This window comes from Scyliorhinus canicula, chromosome 23, assembly GCF_902713615.1.
Source record: "Scyliorhinus canicula chromosome 23, sScyCan1.1, whole genome shotgun sequence".
In the NCBI taxonomy this organism is placed as follows: Eukaryota; Metazoa; Chordata; class Chondrichthyes; order Carcharhiniformes; family Scyliorhinidae; genus Scyliorhinus; species Scyliorhinus canicula.
Window position 1 is genome coordinate 9,165,580 of NC_052168.1, and position 26,358 is coordinate 9,191,937.

General features: G+C 49.0%; 1 protein-coding gene across 2 annotated transcripts; it reads left to right on the top strand.

The window, feature by feature from the left end:
• Window positions 1-3,201: 3,201 nt before the first annotated feature.
• On the top strand, window positions 3,202-17,943 carry LOC119956647 (ETS-related transcription factor Elf-2-like). 2 transcript variants are annotated; one of them, XM_038783990.1, is made up of 7 exons: window positions 3,202-3,320; window positions 3,420-3,690; window positions 8,000-8,173; window positions 10,887-10,973; window positions 13,163-13,249; window positions 14,938-15,130; window positions 16,690-17,943. In XM_038783990.1, the coding sequence occupies exons 2-7, from the start codon at window positions 3,615-3,617 to the stop codon at window positions 16,787-16,789; spliced, it is 717 nt and encodes a 238-aa protein (XP_038639918.1). In that variant the 5' UTR covers window positions 3,202-3,320; window positions 3,420-3,614; the 3' UTR covers window positions 16,790-17,943. The 2 variants fall into 2 exon arrangements, with proteins under 2 accessions (XP_038639918.1, XP_038639917.1); XM_038783989.1 differs by lacking the exon at window positions 3,202-3,320 and having other exon boundaries at window positions 3,385-3,690.
• The last annotated feature ends 8,415 nt before the right edge of the window (window positions 17,944-26,358 follow it).

Below are 26,358 nucleotides of genomic sequence, written 5' to 3' on the forward strand. Positions count from 1 at the left end.
GTAGTTACTCTTGCAGAAAATTCAATTTGGCCTCGTTTACTTCAGGTGCCTGTCATTCTCACCTACACCCCTTTGATGTCATAAATCTTGCAACCCAACTGTTTTTCACAGTAACTTCATTGCAGTATTAATGTAAGCCTACTTGTGATACGAATAAAGATTATTATTCAGACTAATTAAATGCACACACACAAACACAAGCCTGCTTCACAACACAACCCAATAAACCCCCAAAATACTGAAAAATAGCATCTTGCGTCACTTTCGCCTTTTATCATAGGACAACCCATTCATCCCAGGGACCAGTGTAGTCAACTGTCATTGTATTGTCTCCAATATAAGAATATCCTGGCTTAACTACAGAAACACCAAAAATGCACACAGTATTCCAGATGTGGTCCCACCCAAACTTCTATAGCCTTGTATGCTATAACTACGCCACTGTCACCCCATATAGCAAACATCCACAAATAGGTAATGATGACGAACAGATATTCTGTTTATGTGATGTTCATATGATTGTAGAATCCCTACAGAAGGAGGCCATTCGGCCCATCAAGTCAGCACCGACTGATTGTATTGGCCAGGACACCCAGAATAACTCCACTGTTCTTCTTTGAAACCCCATGCCATTGGATCTTTTGCATCCAGCGGAGCGGGCAGATGGGACAACGGCTTATCCAAAAGACAACATCTCCAACAGGGCAGCACTCTCTCAGTGTCAACCTCGTACTCAAGGCCTAAGGTACGACTTGAACCCAGAACTTTGTGAATCTGAGGTGAGAGGGCTGCCAACTGAGCCACAGCGGGCACACAGGATAAGTACAGGCTCTTGTTGTTATGTGCCGTCATTCATTACCGCGGCATCTGTGTGTTGTCCAGCCAATCTTGCTTCACACGCCCACCTGCGCCCCCACCCCCCCATGCCCCCACAACCTGATGGAGAGACGATCAATTCCTTTGCGAAAACGCCAAAGGAAACTAAAGACAATCGGCGGAATCCTCCGTTCCTGAGACTAAGTGTTGACACCGGGACAGGATTTGCTGACTTCCACGACAGCAAAACCACGTGGAACACAGTCGATTCCAATGAGAAAAGGTGCAGGATTCGCCGGGTCCGTGATTGACACTCGGGAGGCTGACAAGCTGCAGCCGCAGATACACACTTCGCTCCCCACATACACTTATCCCAAGATGGCACTGGTTTGCGCTGAAGCACGCCCATCCCACTGGCTGCCAGAGGGCACCTAGGGGTGGTGGCCTGGGGGGACACCCGTACGACCTATGGCCCTAAGTTCAGAGGGGGCAGTCAGAGGCGTGCGCAGCGCATGGCTGCCTTGCCAATGGTCGTCCCTGCCCGTCCACCCTGACCCCATAGCCCACCTACTGGCCAGCTCCCCCCCCCCCCCCCACCCCGCTACTCTCCCCGGCCCTGGCAGAACTGCCCCCAGTCAGAACTGTCAGCAAACTATGGCGATGTTGGATCTTTCCTTATCCACTCTCGCCCTCAGCAACCGCGGCGCCTATTTCACGATTTTTAAAAGCTCAAGGGAACCTCGCCATCCGGAATTCGCCCCATGGAGGCGGAGCATCGTGAAGGCCCCAGAGAATTCCGGGTCAGGCCAGCTAATGGTATGCAAACGATGTTTACTGTATGTACAGAGTAGAACGTATTGACGCCGCTGACGAAGCAGCGGAAAACCGCCACGATTTTTGTGTGAGCACAGACCTGAGGGACGAGGATAAATTAGCCAAGTGTCAGACGAGGCTGGCGGAATAAAGAGCTCCCCCTACCCCATCCTCACAGTGGGCGTGGAACAGAACTCACCAGACGACATTGTCACTGTGATGTTTTATTCCTTCAAAGGAACCGGCAGAGACGACCCAAGTGACAGAAAGGTGGGCGCGATTCTCCCGAGTTACGAAAACCCGGGAAGCTGGCGTCAAAAACGGGCGCGTTTGACGCCAGCCCCCGCCCCCCCGACCGGGAACCGATTCAGCTCCCCGGTCGGGGCTAGTATCCCACGACTGTGAACTCCGGCATCGCGGGCTTAACGAATTTCGTTAAGCCCGCTGGCCAGAGTTAGAGACGGCTGACGGGTCAGATGACGCAGGCGCGGATTGGACGACTCCAACCCGCGTATGCGCGGATGACGTCATCGCGCTTGTGCGTGAAACCCGCGCATGCGCGGGCCGTTATGCCCCGCAGAAGCCCCGCGGATGGATCCATCGGGGCGGCGGAGGGAGAAAGAGTGCGCGGGGTAAGTACCCGCTGCCCGATCGTGGGCCCATGCCACCCTTGGCACGGCCGTGGTACTGCCGTGCCAATCGGCTGCCATGGTTCCCGAGAACGGGACTTTACGGCCGTTTTTTACGAACAGTCAGAGCAGGTGTGTTTACGCTTGTAAAAACGGCCGTAAAGGCCTTGAAAATCGGCCCATCGGCCAGGAGAGAATCGCTGCTCGCCGTAAAAAAAGGCGGGCAGCGATTCGTGTCGGGAGGCGAGCGTGGGGGGGGGGGAGAATAGCGGGAGGGCGTCGGACCAGCGTGTCCGTAAAAATTTACGCCGCCCGCTATTCTCCGAATTTTCGTGAGAGCGGAGAATTGCGCCCGTGTTTTCTGGTGGGAATCATGTTCATCGTGGTGGACAAGAGACTGGGGAGAAAACAGTGAAGTTAAGAAAGCAAGAAAGTGCAAAGCAAAGAAAGACCATTCGATCCACCAGGTAAGCCCCAACCCATGTGGACTTTCCCTCCATACTGTCTGTTGACCCCCGGCTTTAAGAAATGCTCACTTTCTTCTCCAACCTCTCCTCAGAATCAGTGTCGTTAAACATCCCTGTAACCACCCCCAGTTCCACCTTCGCCAAGGATTAGGGGAGAGAGAGAAAAGCCTGTTGTTTGACTTCATTCTTTCTTTCGTAGTCAGGTACTGCTCTTGTATAAATTTCCGCCTGGGAGATAAATGGTTGAGTGAATTATAGAGTCGATTATGCGTGGTATGAGGAAGGTGTCGGTGTGATGGACTGAATGAATTTCTTGTTCCGTGTTTGTTTTGGGAACCCAATCAAGATGTCTTTTTGTGGGGACGTGCAGTCAGCCTCAAGAAGCACTGCCATCACCCACTCAAAGCCAAAGAAAGGCAGAAAACAATCTAAATAAATAAATACATATTTTGCCGTTGCAAAGTTTCTTCCCTGACGGAGGGCATTCATTGCTAACAGCCTTCCCCGAGTGACCCACATCAGATTGGACGCCAACTGTTGGCATCATGTTGCCACCACAAGTATGAGAGGGATGTTAAACCCGTTCTTAGCACAGGTAAGTTGGCACCAGTCCATAAAAACCTCAGCCTTACAGCAAAACAATCTGCTAATGCCTGAAGCGTACGCATTATTTTTCTTCTCTCACCTTCTCAAGCTGACACCCACAGGGAGTCGCATTTGCACACTCACAATCCATCCTGGCTCCCCGTGTGGGAAGGATATTCCGGAGGTCGGGTCACGTCGTCCAGCAGCTTTTCTCTGGCGGTGAGATTTGAAGCCTGACGGTTGTTTTCCCTGGCCTTACGGGATCTGCTACGTTTTACTTGACTGGGACACGCGAGAAGGTGAAATGTATTCCCAACAACCCTCGGCGATTCCCATCCATTGCACGCTGGATGATTTTAACGACACAGCCAACAGAACAGGTAAACCAACTGGCATTTCTTTTAGCTGTTTCTGTCGGTCAAACAACCATTCGCAGAGAGTTCTGATGTTTAGTGGCCCAGTTGGTGACCCTCTCACCTTTAGGTTAGGCTGTTGTAGGTTCAAGCCCCACTTGCAGATGGGATTGTGGCTGACATTCCAGAACTGAGGGAGTGCTTCACTCTCTAAGGTGCCATCGAAGTCTGGCTGCCCTCTCCGGTAGCAAGGCACTCTCAGGTACCGGGGGCGGCACGGTAGCACAGTGGTTAACACTGTTGCTTCATGGCGCCAATGTCCCGGGTTCGATTCACGGGTCACTGTCTGTGCGGAGTCTGCACGTTCACCGCATGTCTGTGTGGGCTTCCTCCGGGCGCTCCGGTTTCCTCCCACAAGTCCCAAAAGACGTGCTTGTTAGGTGAATTGGATATTCTGAATTCTCCTCTGTGTACCCGAACGGGCGTCGGAGTGTGGCGACTAGGGGATTTTCACAGTAACTTCATTGCAGTGTTAATGTAAGCCTACATGTGACAATAATGTGTCTACTATTTTGAAATAGAAGAAGGGGATTTCTCCGTGGTGCACTGGTCAATATGTTATCCCTCAACCATCGCCACTTAAAAACAGATTATCTGGTAATATATCTCATTGCTGTGTGTTAGAGCTTGCTCTGTCCAAATTGCTAGACACACTCTCCTGAATACCAACTGTGTTTACCCTTCAAAAATACTTGTGTGAAAGCGAGAAACTGCAGATACTGGAAATTTGAAACAAAAATACAAAAATGCTGTAAACACTCAGCAGGTCAGGCAGCATCTGTGGAGATAAACATTTCTAGTTGTTATTTAAAAAGTAGTGACTGATTGTGAAGCAATTTAGGAGCTTTAAATAAATCCTTGAAGTCAACGATTGTGGCTTGTTCTGAGAACGTCAATGAAATCTTTAACTTGAATTAAATAATTGGGTGACTTTTTTTAACGGGGTGTTAGCATCAGCATTTGTTGCTCATCCGGAATCGCCGCCACAGAGTGAACTGCTCGGCCATTTTTCAATCAGCCACATTCCTGTGGGCCTAGAGCCATGTGTAGGCCTGAGCTCACAAGGATGGCAGATTTCCTTCCCTTTTTTCTTTAAATTTAGAGTACCCAATTATTTTTTCCAATTAAGGGGCAATTTAGCGTGGCCAATCCACCTAACCCTGCACATCTTTTTGGGTTGTGGGGGCGAAACCCACGCAGACACGGGGAGAATGTGCAAACTCCACACGGACAGTGACCCAGGGCCGGGATTCGAACCCGGGTCCTCAGCGCCGTAGGCAGCAATGCTATCCACTGTGCCACCGTGCTGCCCAGATTTCCTTCCCTAAAGGGAATCGGTGAAGCCAGGATGTGTCTCTCCAACAATTGGTGATGGATTCGGGTCGCTGTTGACGAGGCCGGCCTTCAATTCCAAATTTTTAGCAAATAATCTGTCATTTATATTTCTGTCAGCTGCCATGGTGGGGTTTGAACTTGCATCCCCACCACATCCTCCCTGGTCTGCTTTTGGGGGCCAGCCGTGAATGATCGAGAAAATAACAGCGCTGTCCTTTGTAAAACCAATCACCGTCACGTCAGGCAGACTTTTGTTTCTATACATTTAGAGTACCCAATTCATTTTTCCAATGAAGGGGCAATTTAACGTGGCCAATCCACCTACCCTGCACATCTGTGGGTTGTGGGGGGCGAAACCCAAGCAAACGCGGGGAGAATGTGCAAACTCCACACGGACAGTGACCCAGAGCCGGGATGGAACCTGGGACCTCAGCGCCGTGAGGCTGCAGTGCTAGCCCACTGCGCCACCGTGCTGCCCCACGTCAGGCAGATTTGATGCCGTTAATCGGTTGTAAATTCATTGCTTAGACAGAAATGCAAATGCCTACTTTTCACTTGCTTACGGAAAGGTAAGCCGAGTTCAGAACAAGTTGCCCAGCGCCCACTGGGACAGAGAAAATAACACGATCAGATCACAGCCTGGAGAAGGCCGCGAGTTATGATGGTGTTTTTTTTAATTTACAGGGTGTTGCAGCTTGGGTTTGCAAAATATGATTGACTTTAATAAAATGTGCAAGTGTGTCACCAGCAAAGTGGAACAAAATTAATGCTCTCAGTCAGTAATTCACCTCCAAAACAATGCCTTTCTTCCAGCGTGACAAAGAGTCATCCAGACTCGAAACGTCAGCTCCCTTCTCTCCCCACAGATGCTGTCCGCACTGCTGAGATTGCCCAGTATATTCTGTTTCAGATTCCAGCGTCCGCAGTCATTTGCTTTTACCTTTCTTCCGGTGTACTGTACATGAGTTTACATTCAAAACCCACAACATTTTTTGCTTGGGAAGTTTGCCCCCTACTTTCTGACACGCTAGAGAACTGCCTCCTCCTGACACTCGATTGCCCCTTCAAAATAGCTTTGATGAAAAACTGAACAGACTTATCCCAGGGATTGACGTGGTGGCCGGGAAGCAGCCTTTTTAAGATCATGAAAGGCTCTGATGGCTAAGTCTATCGTAAGTCCAACATAAGAAGGTGTTCCCACTTGCAGGTGAGACCAGAACTAATTGTCCATAAATATCGGGTGGTCATCAGTAAATTGGTGAATTTGTTAAATCGGTACTCATAAAAAGAGTACAAAGAGACACTGCCCAGCGCGGAAGGAGTGGGAAGGGAGGAGGACCTCCTTGTCAGCCTGCTCCTGGGAATGGCCAGGGTGGCCATTAACGGGTCCAGCAGCGGACTGTCAAGAGAGTGACCGGCCTGACCCTCTTCCACAGATATAGAACATAGAACATAGAACATTACAGCGCAGTACAGGCCCTTTGGCCCTCGATGTTGCGCCGACCTGTGAAACCCCTCTAAAGCCCATCGACACTATTCCCTTATTGTCCATATGCCTATCCAATGACCATTTGAATGCGTTTAGTGTTGGCGAGTCCACTACTGTTGCAGGCAGGGCATTCCATGCCCTTACTACTCTCTGAGTAAAGAAAGATATGTTCATGGCCAGGCATCCCAGGAGAGGGAGCACGTGGTGTCCACTAGTATACTTGAGGCCTTCCATGACTGGTGGACACTGCAGGGGCTACAGTGCATCATTAGCCCCCAAAGTGACATTTTCATTGAATTAAGTACGGTTCCTTTAAAATTCTGTTGTTGCTGCAGCGTCCTTTCGCCGGCTATTAATTGGTTTAATTGACTTTTTTTTTAATTGGTTAATTCGTTAAATCAATACTCAAGAGGGCTAGCACAGTGGTTCGCACTGTTGCTTCACAGCGCCAAGGACAAAGGTTCGATTCCTGGCTTGGGTCACTGTCTGAACTTCTCGCCGTGTCTGCGTGGGTTCCCTCCGGGCGCTCCGATATCCTCACACAAGTCCCGTTAGGTGGATTGGCCATTCTGAATTCTCCCTCCGTGTACCCGAACAGGCGCCGGAGTGTGGCGACGAGGGGATTTTCACAGTAACTTCACTGCAGTGTTAATGTAAGCCTACTTGTGACAATCAACAGATTATTATTATTCTATAAATAAATCTTTTATCAAGGAAAGTATTAGTGTCTGGTGTCAGACATCACCAACTGGCTTGGTCTTGGATAAACAAGGGTGTATTGATGGGGCTAATTGCAGTGAGATAGAAGGAAACTCACGTGGAATATAAACACCAGGATAGACCAAATGGCCTGTTTATGTGTTATAAATACTTTGTGTTATGCTACCTGAATGAACTTGTGGTAAAGGCACCATACTGACCATGGATACCATAGAACATAGAACAGTACAGCACAGAACAGGCCCTTCGGCCCTCGATGTTGTGCCGAGCCATGATCACCCTACTCAAACCCACGTATCCACCCTATACCCGCAACCCAACAACACCCCCCCCCCCTTAACCTTACTTTTTTTTAGGACACTAAGGGCAATTTAGCATGGCCAATCCACCTAACCCGCACATCTTTGGACTGTGGGAGGAAACCGGAGCACCCGGAGGAAACCCACGCACACACGGGGAGGACGTGCAGACTCCGCACAGACAGTGACCCAGCCATAACTTTATTTATATGTTATTTATATGTTAGATTCCTGGTTAGTTAGCCTTGGAGATACTTGAGGCACCAGAATTGGCCTAGTGATGTCGACCAAAACTTGAAGGGTGGCCAACTGGGAGAGATATCAATGACCCTTGGAAATCATAGCCCAACATAAGCCAGTACCTTGAGAAAGAGAGGAAATGTAGAGGGTAAAACAATGATGTCCCACTGCATCTGCAATGTCTTCTCCACAGCATTCACCCTGCTATCCAAACCTATGGTGTCCGACCGACCTGACATTTTCCATGGAGGTGGCGACGCAGAATTCATCTTTCCATTCATTCCCACACCCTTTCATCCTGCAAGGGAGAGAGATTCGCTGCAGATGATGGATTCCCATTTTGCCACAGAACACAACACCTTCACAGGTAGGCACAGCAACACAGGAGCTCCTAAATGGTAAGGTCCTCCTGGTTAGCTTTCTACAATCCTGGAGGTCACATGATACGCCGATAATGGAATTGTTGACTAATCACAGTGATAGCTACTGTAAAGGCAACAGTATTCACAACCTGAAAGGTTATGGCTGTGTTTGCCACCAAATCTGTGCATTGGATAGTCAGAGGCTTTTCCCCAGGGTAGAGGCGTCAATTACTAGGGGGCATAGGTTTAAGGTGCGAGGGGCAAGGTTTAGAGGAGATGTACGAGGGAAGTTTTTTTACACAGAGGGTGGGGGTGCCTGGAACTCGCTGCCGGAGGAGGTGGTGGAAGCAGGGACGATAGTGACATTTAAGGGGCATGTTGACAAATACATGAATAGGATGGGAATAGAGAGATACGGACCCAGGAAGGGTAGAAGATTTTAGTTTCGACGGGCAGGATGGTCAGCACGGGCTTAGAGGGCCGAAGGGCCTGTTCCTGTGCTGTACTTTTCTTTGTTCTTTTGTATGTGCAGTTCGGGTGTGTGACCCCTTGATGTCACTGTGAGTGGCTAGGATGGCGCACAAATCATCAGAGCTCTGTTTAAAATGACGACCGGGCCCTTTTATCCGTCCTTGAGGCTCCACAAAGTTTTTTTGTTATAAATTTAGAGTACCTAATTTTTTTTTTTCCCAATTAAGGGGCAATTTAGCGTGGCCAATCCACCTGCCCTGCACATCTTTTGGGTTGTGGGGGTTGGAGCCCATTGATGCCATCTGGTTACGTGTGGGTGTGCTTTTGCACGCGGCGACGTAATTGCCGCATACGCACAGGGGTACTGATAGGCCGGCGCTGGACGCAGCAGTGTACCATCGTTGGTATGCTATGGATGCACCGAATTGGTGGCCATCTTGCTTTGGCAGGTGACACTCTATAGTCAATACAGTCCCTTATCAATGGGTTTACAACAGACCCTGAGGTGAGGTGAGGAAACGCCTAGTGTTGAAGAGCTACCTGAGGCCCCAGGGGCCACATGCAGACGATCAGAGTTCTGAATGTGACACAAGGATGCCACGGTAGCGCAGTGGTTAGCACTGTTGCTTCACAGCGCCAGGGTCCCAGGTTCGATTCCCGCTTGGGTCACTGTCTGTGCGGAGTCTGCACGTTCCCCCCGTGTCTGCGTGGGTTTCCTCCGGGTGCTCCGGTTTCCTCCCACAAGTCCCGAAAGACGTGCTTGTTAGGTGAATTAGACATTCTGAATTCTCCCTCTGTGTACCCAAACAGGCGCCGGAGTGTGGCGACTAGGGGCTTTTCACAGTCACTTCATTGCGGTGTTAAGGTACGCCTACTTGTGACACTAATAAAGATTATTATTATGAAACAATTTCCTGCCTGTTACCCACAAGCAGGGTTGCCAGATTCCACTGGTTTCCGTCCTTGTGGTTTTTTTCCTACCAGTATTACTGAAGCAATAGGCATAATAAAGCAAGGGCACATGAAGTGAGATGTGTGCTAATTGCGCACAACATTAACTGTGAGAGCCATGCACACTCTCTGCAGGCAGTAAGTTAGCGTAAATATTGATTTTGTTTTTACCATTTGACGTCGATGACAGTTCTATTAATATGTGAACGATGAAGCATTTTCTGCAACTCGTTATGAAATATTCAGCGTGTGTTAAATGTGTTTAATCTTATTCACGGGGTCACGGTGAGTGAACAAACTCTGATTTCAATCTCGAGGCGCGCTGAGATGAGGGAGGGCCTCTCGTGACAATATTATTATGTTGCTAAAACTGGGATAGAATTCAAAATCTGTACCCTCTAACTCACTGCGTGGGTTTCCTCCGGGTGCTCCGGTTTCCTCCCACAGTCCAAAGATGTGCGGGTTAGGTGGATTGGCCATGCTAAATTGCCCTCAGTGTCCAAAAAATGTTAAGTGGGTTACGGGGATTGGGTAGATAAGTGAGCTTCAGTAGGGTGCTCGTTGTAAGGGCCGGTGCAGACTCGATGGGCCGAATGGCCTCCTTCTGCACTGTAAATTTTATGATTCTATGACTCATGCGGCCCACTCACCAGCCCCGGTTGCCCGTTGCTGAGCCAAGGGAAGCTATTGAGCCAAGGCTAAGGCTTGGTCTGTGAGAACGTTTGGGACTGTAACCCATCCGCTCACCCCCTCCCCTCTTCCCTCCCCTCTTCCCACCCCTGTTCTCCCCGTGTCTGCGTGGGTTTCCTCCGGGTGCTCCGGTTTCCTCTCACAAGTCCCGAAAGACGTGCTGTTAGGTGAATCGGACATTCTGAATTCTCCCTCTGTGTACCCGAACAGGTGCCGGAGTGTGGCAACTGGGGGCTTTTCACAGTAACTTCATTGTTGTGTTAATGTAAGCCTACTTGTGACACTAATAAAGATTATTAAACTTGTGTCCCAGAATTTTAAAAAGGGAAGTGCGGGGAAAACTCGGCAGGTCTGATAGCATCAATGGAGAGAGAATCAGAGTTAGCGTTTCGAGTCCGGTAAGCCTCTTCTGCTGAGGTGTCGTGTTGGGCTCGAAAGCTTAGCTCTGTTCCTCTCTCCGTAGATGCTGCCCGTCCTGCTGTGTTTTCCGGCACTTTCTACTTTTAGTTCAGCCCCCCCGTGGACCAAATTGCCGTACTGTACTCCAGGTATTAAGATGCTGACAGTGTAACGTGATGCTTGCATTGTTCCCTGCTTCACTTTCAGGTTTGCTGGCAACCGTGACAACCTACCACAGTAATACCGAGCAACTGCACCATCCTGTTAAACCAGTTCTGCCCAGTATTGATTTCCGTAAGTGCATCAATTAGGGGATTTACACAGCCAAAAATAAAGCTCCGACCCAGAATCAAAGCATGTTTACCTACAGCACGGAATTCAGACCATTATGTTTACCTTTTCTTTGTTCTGTCATGCGACGTGGGCGTCACTGGGCAGGGCCAGCATTTGTTGTCCATCCCTAATCGCGCTTGAACACAGAGTCTTGCTTGCAGAAGGCGGTTAGGAGTTGGCCAAATACAAGTGAAATGCTGCAGATGCTGGAAATCTGAAATAAAATCAGAAAATGCTGGATTAACCCGGCAGGTCTGGCAGCATCTGTGGAGAGAGAAGCAGCGTTACTGTTTAAAGTGCATAAGTCGCGGCACGGTAGCACAGTGGTTAGCGCTGTTGCGTCACAGCGCCAGGGTCCCAGGTTCGATTCCCGGTTTGGGTCACTGACTGTGCGGAGTCTGCACGTTCTCCCCGTGTCTGCGAGGGTTTCCTCCGGGTGCTCCGGTTTCCTCCCACAAGTCCCGAAAGACATGCTTGTTGGGTGAATCGGACATTCTGAATTCTCCCTCTGTGTACCCGAACAGGCGCCGGAATGTGGCGACGAGGGGATTTTCACAGTAACTTCATTGCAGTGTTAATGGAAGCCTACTTGTGACACCAGTAAAGATTATTATTATTACCCTTCGACAGAGCTGAGGAGGGATAGAAATGATATACTTGGAGAGGGGAGCGGGATGGAAAGTCAGTAACAGGTCGGAGTTAAGGAGGGGTTGACAAAGATGCCGTGGACGGGAGAAAAAGAGACTGTTAATGGCGCCATTATGGTCTAAAGTGTGTTAATCGTGGCAAAGGTAGGATAGCGGACTGTGTTAATAGCCATGATGTGGAGATGCCGGCGTTGGACTGGGGGGAGCACAGTAAGAAGTCTAATACCAGGTTAAATTCCAACATGTTTGTTTCAAACACTAGCTTTCGGAGCACTGCTCCTTCCTCAGCTGAATGAAGATGCCGGACAATGCTTAGAATGCAAGCATTAGCAGGTGATTAAATCTTTACAGAACCAGAGAGAGGGGTAACCCCAGGTTAAAGAGTGTGAATTGTCTCAAGCCAGGACAGATTTAATCACCTGCTAATGCTCGCATTCTAAGCATTGTCCGGCATGTTTGAATTTGTCTATATATATATGTTTCTGGAACATACCTCTTCATTCACCTGAGGAAGGAGCAGTGCTCCGAAAGCTAGTGTGCGAAACAAATATGTTGAACTTTAACCTGGTGTTGTAAGACTTCTTACTGTGTTAATAGCCAAACAGGAGCCAGTGCTCAGTGGGAGCAAAACTGAACAACAAGGGGTAGTGGCTATGTGGGGATGGGTGGGGTTGTATCAACCACATTGCTATGGGTCTGGAGGCCATACCAGGTGTGGATGGCAGATTTCCTTCCCTATTTGTGAGCTGACAATAATTGCCATTCCTGAGACCAGCTTCCATTTCCAGATCCGTTAATAAAATTTTAAAATCTACCAGTTGCTGTGGTGGGATTTGAACCCTTGTCCCCAGAGCATTACTCTAGGTCGCTGGATACTAGTCCAGTGACATTACCCCTAAACCGCCATCTCTTTTCCATGCTAGTGTTCTGCAAGAGCTGCTCAGCTAGCCCCCCATTGCCCTGAGATATTTTTCTCTTCAGATAATTGCCCGATCCACAAAATCTAACAGAAGAAATGTTCATGCAGTCCAATAAGGTACAACTTGTTTTTTTTTTAAATTTAGAGTACCCGAGGGCAGCACAGGGCACAGTGGGTTAGCCCTGCTGCCTCACGATGCCGAGGTCCCAGGTTCGATCCCGGCTCTGGGTCACTGTCTGTGAGGAGTTTGCACATTCTCCCCGCGCTTGCGTGTGTTTCGCCCCCCCACAACCCAAAGATGTGCAGGGTAGGTGAATTGGCCACGCTAAATTGGCTCTTAATTAGAAAAAATGAATTGGGTACTCTAAAAAATGTTTTGACTCCTTGGCGGCGTGAGGCAGCAGTGCTAACCACTGCACCACTGTGCCGCCCCTCAAGCCTGATTTCAATCTTGCGGCCCACTGAGATGAAGGAAGGCCCCATATGCGACCTCGGTTGCCCGTCACTGGCCTGCGGCATAAATCGGACCACACTCATCACTAATTAGTGCCTCTATTTCTGTTTTCTTTTAATCCATGTGGTAGTGATGTCTCCTAAAAGAATCAAATACAGCGCAGATCTGAAACTGCAGGAGAAACCTTTGAATCACAGGACGAAACAACGCAAGCAAAGTAAGTGGATTTAATAATGGCGCATTCAGGTTTGAGTGAGGTCATGGTACTTGTCCAGTTCCCCCCTCCCCCGCCACCCACACAGAGGATGACAGCAGCAACCCTGTCCTGTACTGACTCACCTTTTTTAAAATTCCGGTCCTTGTTTTCAGATTATTCGTCTCTCCAGTTCTCTGTAATCTCCTCCAGTCCTGCCAGGTCTCTGGGCTCCTGAAAGTCCTGTGTAAACAAACAACAGAAAATGCTGCAAGTACTCAGCGGGCCAGGGAGCAGGAGAGGAAAAATTGATGACGCTTCAGATTGACGAATTTTCATCAGAACACACTTCTTGCACACCGTCAACTTTGATTGTGCTATATCCACAGATAATGAAGCAGTCCATGTCCAAATGCAGCAAGACCTGGACAATATCCAGGCTTGGGCTGACAAGTGACAAGTTACATTCGCGCCACACAAGTGCCAGGCAATGACCATCTCCCACAAGAGAGGATCTAGCCCTTTGATATTAAATGGCATTACCATTGTTGAGTCCCCCACAAACAATATCCTGAGGTTTACCTTTGATCAGAAACTGAACTGGACTAGCCATATTAATACTGTGGCTACCAAGACAGGTCAAAGGCTAGGAATCCCACAGCGAGTAACTCACCTCCTGACCCCCCCCCCCCCCCTCAAAGCCTGTCCACCAACTACAAGGGGCAGCAGGGTAGCATGGTGGTTAGCATAAATGCTTCACAGCTCCAGGGTCCCAGGTTCGATTCCCGGCTGGGTCACTGTCTGTGTGGAGTCTGCACGTCCTCCCCCTGTGTGCGTGGGTTTCCTCCGGGTGCTCCGGTTTCCTCCCACAGTCCAAAGATGTGCGGGTTAGGTGGATTGGCTATGCTAAATTGCCCGTAGTGTCCTAATAAAAGTAAGGTTAAGGGGGGGGTTGTTGGGTTACGGGTATAGGGTGGATACGTGGGTTTGAGTAGGGTGATCATGGCTCGGCACAACATTGAGGGCCAAAGGGCCTGTTCTGTGCTGTACGGTTCTATGTTCTAAGGCACAAGTCAGGAGTGTAATGGAATACTCTCCACTTGCCTGGATGAGTGCAGCTCCAACAACACTCAAGAGGCTCAACACCATCCAGGACAAAGCAGCCCCGCTTGATTGCTCCTCCTTCCACAAACATTCTAACCCTCCACCACCGACGCACAGTACCATTCACAAGGTGCACTGCCGTAACTCACCAAGGTTCCTGAGGCAGCACCTTCCAAACCCATGACCACTACCATCTAGAGAAGGACAAAAGCAGCGGATGATGCCATTTGGCCCATCGGTTGGGGGTTTGGAAGGAGATTTGGAGCGTTGCTACTGGCTGTCTTGTAGACGGTACACATTGTGGAGGGAGCAAAATGTTGTGGCCGGGGTGCCAATCAAGCCAGCAGCCTTGTCATGAACGGTGTCGAGCTTCGAGTGTTGTTGGAGCCCGGCAAGTGGAGAGTATTCCATCACACTGCTGTTTGTGGGATCTTCCTGTGTACAAATTGGCTGCCACATTTCCGACACTTCAACAGCGGCTACACTTCGAAAAGACTTCATTGGCTTTAAAATACTGATTGCTGAAGTAAGTTGCGGGGTTTTCATTTGGGGATTAATTTTCTTCCTCTCCATTTAATCATTATTTATTCTGCATCATAAACAAACAGGACAAGGCGTTCACCTGTGGGAGTTTGCCCGTGATTTGCTGCTGAATCCCATGGAGAACCATGACATCTTGCAATGGGAGGACAGACGGGCAGGAATATTTCGCGTGATCAAGTCCAACATCTTTGCCCAGCTGTGGGGAACCCAGAAAAATAATGAAGGCATGAACTACGAGAAGCTGAGCCGGGCACTAAGGTAGATATTCAGAATCTCTGCGTCTCAAGGCAGCACGGTGGCACAGTGGGTTAGCCCTGCAGCCTCACGGCGCCGAGGTCCCAGGTTCGATCCCGGCTCTGGGTCACTGTCCGTGTGGAGTTTCCACATTCTCCCCGTGTTTGCCTGGGTTTCGCCCCCACACCACCCGAAGATGTGCAGAGTAGGTGAATTGGCCCATTAAATTGCCCCTGAATTGGAAAAAAATTAATTGGGTACTTTAAATTTTAAAAAAATAATCACTGCGTCTCCCTCTGACTGCGAATACCCAACCTTTCCCCATCCACAGAATGCTTACAGTGCAGAAGGAGGCCATTCAGCCCATCACGTCTGCACCGACCATCTCAAAGAGCACCCTACCTCCGCCCTAATCCCGTAACCCCACCTAACCTGCACATCTTTGGACACTAAGCAGCAATTTTATCATGGCCAATCCACCTAACACGCACATCTTTGGACTGTGGGAGAAAACCGGAGCACCCGGAGGAAACCCACGCAGACATGGGAAGAACGTGCAGACTCCGCACAGACAGTGACCCAAGCCAGGAATCGAACCCGGGTCCCTGGAGCTGTGAGGCCGCAGTGCTGCCCACTGTGCTACCGTGCCGCCCATGTATCCAATTCTATTGACTTTTAACTGAATATTAATCAGGGTCTATATGGGCGGCAAGGTAGCAGAGTGGTTAGCACAGTTGCTTCACAGCGGAAAGGTCCTGGGTTCAATTGCCGGCTGAGGTCACTGTCTGTGCGGAGTCTGCACGTTCTCCCCGTGTCTGCGTGGGTTTCCTCCGGGCGCTCCGGTTTCCTCCCACAAGTCCTGAAAGACGTGCTGTGAGGTGAATGGACATTCTGAATTCTCCCTCTGTGTGCCCGAACAGTCGCCGGAGTGTGGCGACTAGGGGATTCTCACAATAACTTCATTGCTGTGTTAATGTAAGCCTACTTGTGACAATAATAAAGATTATTATAACTGGAAATCTTAAGACCAATACAGATCCCTCAATTATCACTACCCTTAATTGCCCTGAATGTCCAAGGGTGTGCAGGTTAGGTGGGGTAATGGGGTTGCGGGGATTTGGTGTGGGAGTGGGCGTGCCTTGGCCGCTCTTTCAGAGGGTCGGTGCAGACCCCATGGGTTGATTCTATGGATACCAATCCCATTCCTTTTACCCGAACACCCAAGGTGCATTTTAACCGCTGCCTGTGTCTCTTTCCAAGGAGGAATCTCAGTCGGCACTATTTCGAAGAAGAGTAAGGGAGATCTCCCCGATGTCTCGGCCAATAAACGTGGCTCAATCGACATCAGATTACCTGGTCACTGTCACATAGGTGTCTGTGGGATCCTGCTGTGCATAATTTCCCAGTCGTGACTGCATTTCAAAAAATTAGCAGGAAGCTGTTTTGAGACGTCTGTCGAGTTTGGAAAAGGCGCTATATAAATGCAATTTGCTTTTCTTTTCAGGGTGTTTAGGATTTAACTAAATGAATTTAACTCATTCAATTTGAGTTCAAGAGTAATGTTTTTAACTCCCCCGCCTCAGGCACTATTACAAAACTGGAATACTGGAACGCGTGGATGGGAGACTGACATACAAATTTGGCGACAAGGCCTATGGATGGAAAGAAACTGGGTGTCTATAAACACACGCACAGGCTCCGACATTCGATGGACCCTTTCCCAGCTGTGAATAATAACTTGAAGTGGTCGCACCGGCGCGACTCGTGAACGAGGAAATTCCTAAATCCCTCAGCCGTGGAGTATTGCAGGAAAGTTTGGACTTAACCACACTTTGCGGAAGGCGCCGGGGAAGGTTAACAAGCGCGGCCACAATAACCCACAGTATACGATACATATCCGGTGCTTCACTGCGTTTCCTGAACACGTCCAAACGGCGAAACCGACACCTAATAATGAATTGTGCGACGCTCTGCCACTGGTCACAGTGCCTCACAGTGTGGAGTGGACTAATGGGCACGGAGGTCGGGGTATCTGCTTCCCAGCGGTCACAGCCGGTGATCAGGAAATCTGCCGCACCATGAGCTTTGGTCTCCGCCCAATTCAAGGCCGGCTCTGTCCCAATGGAGCCTCACAAGATGTACCTTCCAATATCTGCTTCGAAACGATACAGTAAAATCCACACAATACATCATAATAGGAACAGGAGAAGGCCATTCAGCCTCTGTGGACCTGTTCTGCCAGTCAATCATATCAAGGCCGATCTGTATCTTAACTCCATTCCTGTCCTGCCCTGCTTGTGGCTAATCCTACCAGGACGTCTGCCACCATGCTGTGTCGATGATATTCCTGGGCTAACTGAGGAGTTCGTACCGTCTGAGATCCCCAAACTCTTCACAGGCAACTGGCCACTTGCCTTCCGAAGCATCATCGCTGTGCCGGCCCGGGACATGGCGCACGCCTCGCTGGTCTCCGCCTTCTGGGTCATCTGTGGTTCCCAGCACTGAGAGGGGGTGATGCACCCCCCCCCCCCTCCACACAACACCAGCCCAAGTTGGTGGGCCCGCTGGGTGGAGACCCCGGACTATGGCCGCATGGCATGCACAAATAAATTGCTTCCTGAATTCATTCCTGAATGGCCTAAGTTCGATTTTAAGGCTATGGTCCCTCATTCTGGATTTCCCAACGGGAAAATAAATTGTTTCTTTTTTGGACGGGATTTCCCGTACCTGCCGCGACCTCCGGCAGCAGAGGCAGCCCGGCCTTAGCTGGCGGGAGGAGCCTCCAGTCCCGCCGATGTCTACGGGCGTTTGCATGCCCCGCACCCTCCGCCGCCAGGGAAGGGTTGGGGGGGGGAAGAGAGAGAGAGGGTGGGGGGGGGGGGGGGGGGGATTGGTTGCCATGGGAGGGACTGGAAGATCGCACCAGCAGCAAGGGCCGGAATACTTTGGCCTTTGTATCTACCCGAACAAACTCCTTTATCATTTTAAAGACCTTGATTGGATCTCCCCTCAACGATTGTGTATCCGTATCTGCAAGTAAAGCCGGGGGCTTTACGTGGCGCGGCTGCTAATCCCCCACCAGGCGTAGCATCGGTTCAGGGGCGGCACCGACTTTTTGGTCGTAGGAACCAGACGCTTCCTCCAGACATAGCCGCAAAGACGGAGAATCCGGCCCAGTATCTTTTGGATGAGATGGTAACCTGAGGACCTGTATGCCCTCTCAGACACAGAAAATCTCTGGGGGCCCTTATTACAAAGAAGAGCAGCCAAGGTCTTATCGATGCGCTGGCCAACATCAATCCCTCAACTAACATTGAAAAATAAACATCTGGTCATTGATCACACTGCTGTTTGTCGGTGCTTGCTGTGCTCAAATCTGTTGCTGTCTTTCCAACACTTCAAAAGTATTTAATTGGCTGTGGAATGCTGCAGGACATCCTGAGGTTGTGAAAGGTGCTACATAAATGAAAGCATTTGGAATTGCTGAAAAAATACATTTTGCCAAAGTTTTTTTGTCTTACACATCAGGACATTTCTCAAGGATACCAATATGAGGGGGAAACAACCATTTCTACTGTATGAGAAGCGAGTGCTGGTTGGTTAGCAAATGGACTCTGATTGGCAGAAACTTTGCCATGGAGAATGCGCCAGTTGATGGTGACTGACAGTAACTTCCAAGCATTGTTTGAAATTTAAACCAGGCAGCTTGACCCTGAGGAATGAGACGGTGAACGGTTGTCACTTACTATGTTTGGCTGAAACAGGCGCAATGTGTGTACATGTTCTTTCTGTCCGCAAAGAACAGGGCCCTGTGTATTAAGTTATTTTCTTTCAATGCTGCTGCAGAGGAAGTGGGGAAGGAGTTGGTAAGGGAGGGGAGGAGTTGGTGGGGTCGGAAGGGGAGGTTGGCCATCTAGGACATAAAGGATGGGATAACACTGGACATTTGTACCAGGAATTTGTCCTTCGACACCAAAATGTAATCAGCAAGTAATGCCAACATAATCTACATGCTTTATCCTGGACAAAGCACTGTAACTCTAAAATGGCGAAAGGAAACAAGTTCTTTATAAGGAAAATTGGTTACGTTTGAGATATTACACCCAAAATCATACTTGGGACTCCCTCATTAAATCACTTAAAAATTTACTTTGTGTGCACGAGTTTTTGTAAATTTTTAAGTTACAATGTATGATGGTCTAGTGCTTATTGTAACTGGGTTAATAATGAATAAATTTGGAATTAACAGCTATTTAATGGTGTAATTATTCAGTAATGGTGACCATGAAACCATCGGCAATTTGTCATTAAAAACCCGTTGGGTTCATTTTGTGTCCTTTAGGGAAGGAAATCTGTTGTCCTTACCCGGTCTGGCCTACATGTGACTCCAGGCTCACACAGCGCTGTGGTTGATTCTTAACTAGCCTCTAAAGTGGCCGAGCGAGTCACTCATTTCACGGGAAATCAGGGATGGGCAGTAAATACAGGTCTTGCCAGCGATGCCCACACTGCGTGAAATAATTATTTTTCTAACTCCAGAGAAGGTTGGATCAAATCTCACCGTAGCGGTTTGAGAATTTGTGTTTGCTTCAGAAATGTTTTAAAAAGTTGATCTCAGCATCGCTACTGAGATTAATCCTTCTCGCCCGCCGCCCGCCAGAATGGGGCTGTGTTCACAGGCTACGTGCCTTCTCTGAATTCTCCCCTTAAGTCCAGGGGTTACTGAAATCACTTGTAACTGGGGCAGCCAAAACCTAACCCAGGACGCCAAGAATTTTAAACACCAGCATACACACAGTCACACAGATCCACACACAGATACAGCACGGTGGCACATTGGTTAGCACTGCTCCCTCACAGTGCCAGGGACCCGGGTTCGATTCCGACCTTGGGTGATTGCCCGTGTGGAGTTTGCATGCTCTCCCCGTGTCTGTGTGGGTTTCCTCCGGGTGCTCCGGGGTTTCCTCCCACAGTCCAAAGACGCACAGGTTAGGTGGATTGGCCATGATAAATCGCCCCTTAGTGTCTAAAAGGATAGGCGGGGACACGGGAACAGAGTGAGGGCTTTTTCTGAAGATGGGTGAAGACTCGATGGGCCGAATGACCACCTTGTGCACTGTTGGGATTCTATGATTGTACACACACACAGATACACAGACACACACACACACACACACACACACGTGTCCACACACAGATGCATGCACACATACAGTACATTCGCGCAATACAAGTGCCAGGCCAGAGGATTATCTCCTGACATTCAATGGCATTACCATCACTGAATCCGCCACAATCAACATCCTGGGGGTTACTATTGATCAGAGACTGAGCTGGACTAGTCACATCAATACTGTGGCTACCAGGGCAGGTCAATGGCTAGGAACCCTACTGCGAGTAACTCACCCCCGAAGCCTGGCCACCATCTACAAGGCACAGGTCAGGAGTGCGATGGAATACTCTCCACTTGCCTTGATGAGTGCAGCTCCAACAACACTCAAGAAGCTCGACATCATCCAGGACAAAGCAGCCCCGCTTGATTGCTCCCCCTTCCACAAACATTCACTCCATCCACCACCGACGAACGTGGCAGCCGTGTGTACCATCTGCAAGATGCACTGCAGCAACTCACCAAGGTTCCTTCGGCAGCACCTTCCAAATCCACAGCCACTACCACTACCCGAACAGGCGCCGGAATGTGGCGACTAGGGGCTTTTCACAGTAACTTCATTGAAGCCTACTCGTGACAATAAGCGATTTTCATTTTCATTTCATTTCATCTAGAAGGAGAAGAGCAGCAGATACCTGGGAACCCCACCACCTGGAGGCTCCCCTCCGAGTCACTCACCACCCTGACTGGGAAATATATCGGCCATTCCTTCACTGTCGCTGGGGCAAAATCATGGAACTCCCTCCCTAACAGCACAGCAGGTGTACCTATACCTCAAGGACTGCAGCGGTTCAAGTCAACCAACCACCACCTTCTGAAGGGCAACTAGGGATGGACAATAAATGCTGGCGTAACCAGCGACGCCCACATCCCATAAATTAATTTTTAAAAATACAGACCCACATGCGCACACACACACACAGATAAACACATATACACATACACACACACAGATACACGCACACAGATATGTAGACACATACACATACATAAATGAACACATACACACAAGCAGACACACACAGCGATACACAGATACACTCACAGATACACAGAGCGATATACAGATACACACACACACAGATAAACACATATACACATACACACACACAGATACACGCACACAGATATGTAGACACATACACATACATAAATAAACACATACACACAAGCAGACACACACAGCGATACACAGATACACACACAGACACATACAGCGCTACACAGATACACACACAGACACACACAGCGATACACAGATACACACACAGACACATACAGCGCTACACAGATACACACACAGATACACACAACGATACACAGATACACACACACACAGACACACATAGATACAGCGATACACAGAGCGATATACAGATACACACACAAACAGATACACACAGCGATACACAGATACACACACAAACAGACACACACAGATACATACAGCGCTACACAGATACACACACAGATACACACAGCGATACACAGATACACACACCACACAGAGATACACAGATACACACAGAGATACACACAGCGATACACACACAGACACACACAACGATACACAGATACACACAGAGATACACACAGAGATACACAGATACACACAGAGATACACACAGCGATACACACACAGACACACACAACGATACACAGATACACACAGAGATACACACAGAGATACACACAGCGATACACACACAGACACACACAACGATACACAGATACACACAGAGATACACACAGAGATACACAGATACACACAGAGATACACACAGCGATACACACACAGACACACACAACGATACACAGATACACACACAGATACACACAGCAATACACAGATACACACAGCGATACACAGATACACACAGCGATACACAGAGATACACACAGCGATACACAGATACACAGATACACACACAGATACACAGATACACAGATACACACAGCGATACACAGATACACACAGAGATACACACAGAGATACACAGATACACACACAGACACACACAGATAAACACGATACACAGATACACACAGAGATACACACAGCGATACACAGATACACACACAGATACACACAGAGATACACAATTACACACACACAGACACACACAGATACACACGTACAGAGGTACACACATAGATACACACAGTGATACACAGATACACACACACAGACATACACACGTACACAGGTACACACAGAGATACACACAGTGACACACAGATACACACACACAGATACATGGGCAGCACGGTAGCATTGTGGATAGCACAATTGCTTCACAGCTCCAGGGTCCCAGGTTCGATTCCAGTTTAGGTCACTGTCTGTGCGGAGTCTGCACATCCTCCCCGTGTGTGCGTGGGTTTCCTCCGGGTGCTCCGGTTTCCTCCCACAGTCCAAAGATGTGCAGGTTAGGTGGATTGGCCATGATAAATAGTCCTTAGTGTCCAAAATTGCCCTTAGTGTTGGGTGGGGTTACTGGGTTATGGGGATAGGGTGGAGGTGTTGATCTTGGGTAGGGTGCTCTTTCCAAGAGCCGGTGCAGACTCGATTGGCCGAATGGCCTCCTTCTGCACTGCAAATTCTATGATACACATGTACACAGGTACACACAGAGAAACACACAGTGATACACAGATACACACAGAGATACACACACACAGACACACACGTAAACAGATACATTCACAGATACACACAGCGATACAGATACACACAAAGATACACACAGACACAGACAGATACACACAGTGATACACAGATACACACACAAATGGAACAGCAATGGTGACAATCCTTGTCTGATCTTACACTTTGATCAATGCTCACTAAGGTGATCTGCAAGTATGAACCATGGTAGAATTATATTGTCACAAGGATCCAATGCCTCTTGGTAATGATGGAGAAACAAAAGGCAGATGAAAAACTAAAACACAAAATAGAAGTAAAAATAGATGATGAGTGTCACTTTTGGAAACAACACTCACCAGGTTAAAGAGGACGAGGTTTGATGACACCATCTATTTGTTTGCCTGAAGCAATTCTTGGCATGTCTCCAGGAATTATTACTTCCTGGAAGACAGGGTAAAGTAGATATGTTGTGCAAAGTCAAGGTGGCAGGAAATTGTTCCTTTCAGCCACTATCTGTGGGTACCCCGTAAAATAAAATTATCATGAATGAGTACAGTTGATAAACTGTAGAAATTAACTCTTCTTGGAAAACAGGCAAAAAATGTTAAATCAGAGTCAATTTCAAACGTCGTGGTTTGACCCAGGACCAGACGTATCAGCCTCTGGGAGGAATCCTCTAATCCTGCAGTGACCAAACAGGTCAAAGCACTGCCTGGTGTCACACTGCACCACACAAATCAGAAAAGCCTATGTCTGTCCTAATCTTGTGCTAGCAACAGGAGACCTGGCCTACTGCCCATGGCCCTGTATCAATCCAAACTCAAACTTAACCCCACTGCTCCACTCTCTCATTTTCGCTACTTTAATCCCCAAATTAATACCACTGCCCCACTCTCTCCACAGCCTTGCATCAATCCCAAATGAACCTCTCTGCCCTGCTATTCCCAAAGCCCTGTATCAACCCCAAACTAATTCCACTGCCCCACTCTCTCTCCTCATCCCTGTATTAATCCCCAAGATAGTGTCATGGCCCTGCTCCCTTCCCACAGCTCTGTATGAATCCAAAACGAATCCACTGTCCCACACTCACCCTAAAGCACTGTATGAATCTCAAACTAATCCGACTGCCCCATGCTCTTCCCACAGCCCTGTATCAATCCCAAATTAATCCCACTGCCCCATGCTCTTCCCAAAGCCCTGTATGAATCCCAAACTAATCCTACTGCCTCACGCTCTTCCCACAGCCCCGTATCAATCTCAAATTAATCCCACTGCCCCATGCTCTTCCCAAAACCCTGTATCAATCCCAAACTAATCCCACTACCTACCCCATGCTCTTCCCGCAGCCCTGTATCAATCCCAAACTAATCCCACTGCCCCATGCTCTTCCCAAAACCCTGTATCAATCCCAAATTGATCCCACTGCCCCATGCTCTTCCCAAAGCCCTGTACCAATCCCAAATTAATCCCACTGCCCCATGCTCTTCCCGCAGCCCCGTATCAATCCCAAATTAATCCCACTGCCCCATGCTCTTCCTGCAGCCCTGTACCAATCCCAAATTGATCCCACTGCCCCATGCTCTTACCAAAGCCCTGTACCAATCCCAAACTAATCCCACTGCCCCATGCTCTTCCCAAAGCCCTGTACCAATCCCAAATTAATCCCACTGCCCCATGCTCTTCCCGCAGCCCTGTACCAATCCCAAACTAATCCCACTGCCCCGTGCTCTTCCCAAATCCCTGTACCGATCCCAAACTAATCCCACTGCCCCATGCTCTTCCCAAAGCCCTGTACCAATCCCAAATTGATCCCACTGCCCCATGCTCTTCCCAAAGCCCTGTACCAATCCCAAACTAATCCCACTGCCCCATGCTCTTCCCAAAGCCCTGTACCAATCCCAAATTGATCCCACTGCCCCATGCTCTTCCCAAAGCCGTGCATCAATCCCAAACTAATCCCATGGCCTCACTCCATCACAAAGACCTGTATCTTCCCCCGTTTCAAATTCACCCTGATGGGATATTAGAGTCTCGTGATAAAGTTAACAACAACACTTTCCCTAAACAATCCTTCTTGTCAACACTTGCCCTTGGTTGTCAGGAAGGTGTAGATTTTGTGGTGAGATGGTGGGGAGGTTGTTGTTATAATAATAATCATTATTAGTCTCATAAATAGGCTTACATTAACACTGCAATGAAGTTAATGTGAAAATCCCCTAGTCGCCACACTCCGGCGCCTGTTCGGGTACACAGAGGGAGAATTCAGAATGTCCAATCCACCTATCAGCACGTCTTGCGAGACATGTGCGAGGAAACCGGAGCACCCGGAGGAAACCCACGCAGACACGGGGAGAATGTGCAGACTCCGCACAGACAGCGACCCAAGCCGGGAATCGAACCTGGGACTCTGGCGCTGTGAAGCAACAGTGCTAACCACTGTGCCACCGCGCCGCCCATTTGCTGTTCCCACAACCTGTGACGCTCAAGACAGACTTTCATCTGCTCCCCAGGCAGGCTCTCCCCAGGGGCCTAGAGCTCGAGGGGTGCCACTCCACACCAAGTGTGGCTGACGAGGAGTCTCTCCCGCTTTTACCGCCAGCTATTGGCGCGTTCGGAAGGACTTTACAGACCTGTTTGGCCGCGTTATGAATGCACCTTCCATGCCCATCATATCCTGGACTGGGACCCAAACCCGGGGGTCTCTGGCACAGGGGCAGGGCTTCCACCCGCTGACCCAGAGGACCTCCCAGGATGGGACGGTGATAGGTGTCAAAGCAGCGAATTGAATTGCCTCCGATTCACAAAACCAACACGGGGTTAAACAGCAAGTCAGCAGTTGATGCACAAAGCAGTACTTTGAGGTGATTTGGAGAGACACAATCGGATGTACATTGTTTTCAGCATTTAATGTGACAGATGTGCATAGATAAAGCTGGCCAATCTGACAGGAAGGACAAAGAGAGCCTTTAGTTTCTTGCTGCACTTTCCTCATTTCCAAGCGGCAGACGTCGTGTCACAACATCCAAGAGCGTTCACGGAACAAGCTCGACCGATTCATCACGCCGAGCGCGAAGGGTAAACAAAGAGCGATGATGAAAATTATACCCTTCAGTGTGGGATCATTCACTCCAGCTATACTCTGCAGATCAGCATCAGGCCTTAATATCCAACCCCCCCACCCCTCCACTACCCCCTCCCCCCCCACGCATCACCCTCCCCCCATCCCGCCTTCCCACCAAATGCACATTGCACTCCCACTCGAGTTTTCAATATCATGAAGGCAAATGGCAAAGCCGATCCAAGCAAATTATTTACTGGGTTCCGGGAACATCAAGGGAAGGGGAATGCAGACAGTCGAACATTAGTATTGTTCCCTGTCACGTTTTCCAGAGGAAGAAAAAAAAATCTCAAGGCGCTTCAGGTGGCCGTTGGCAA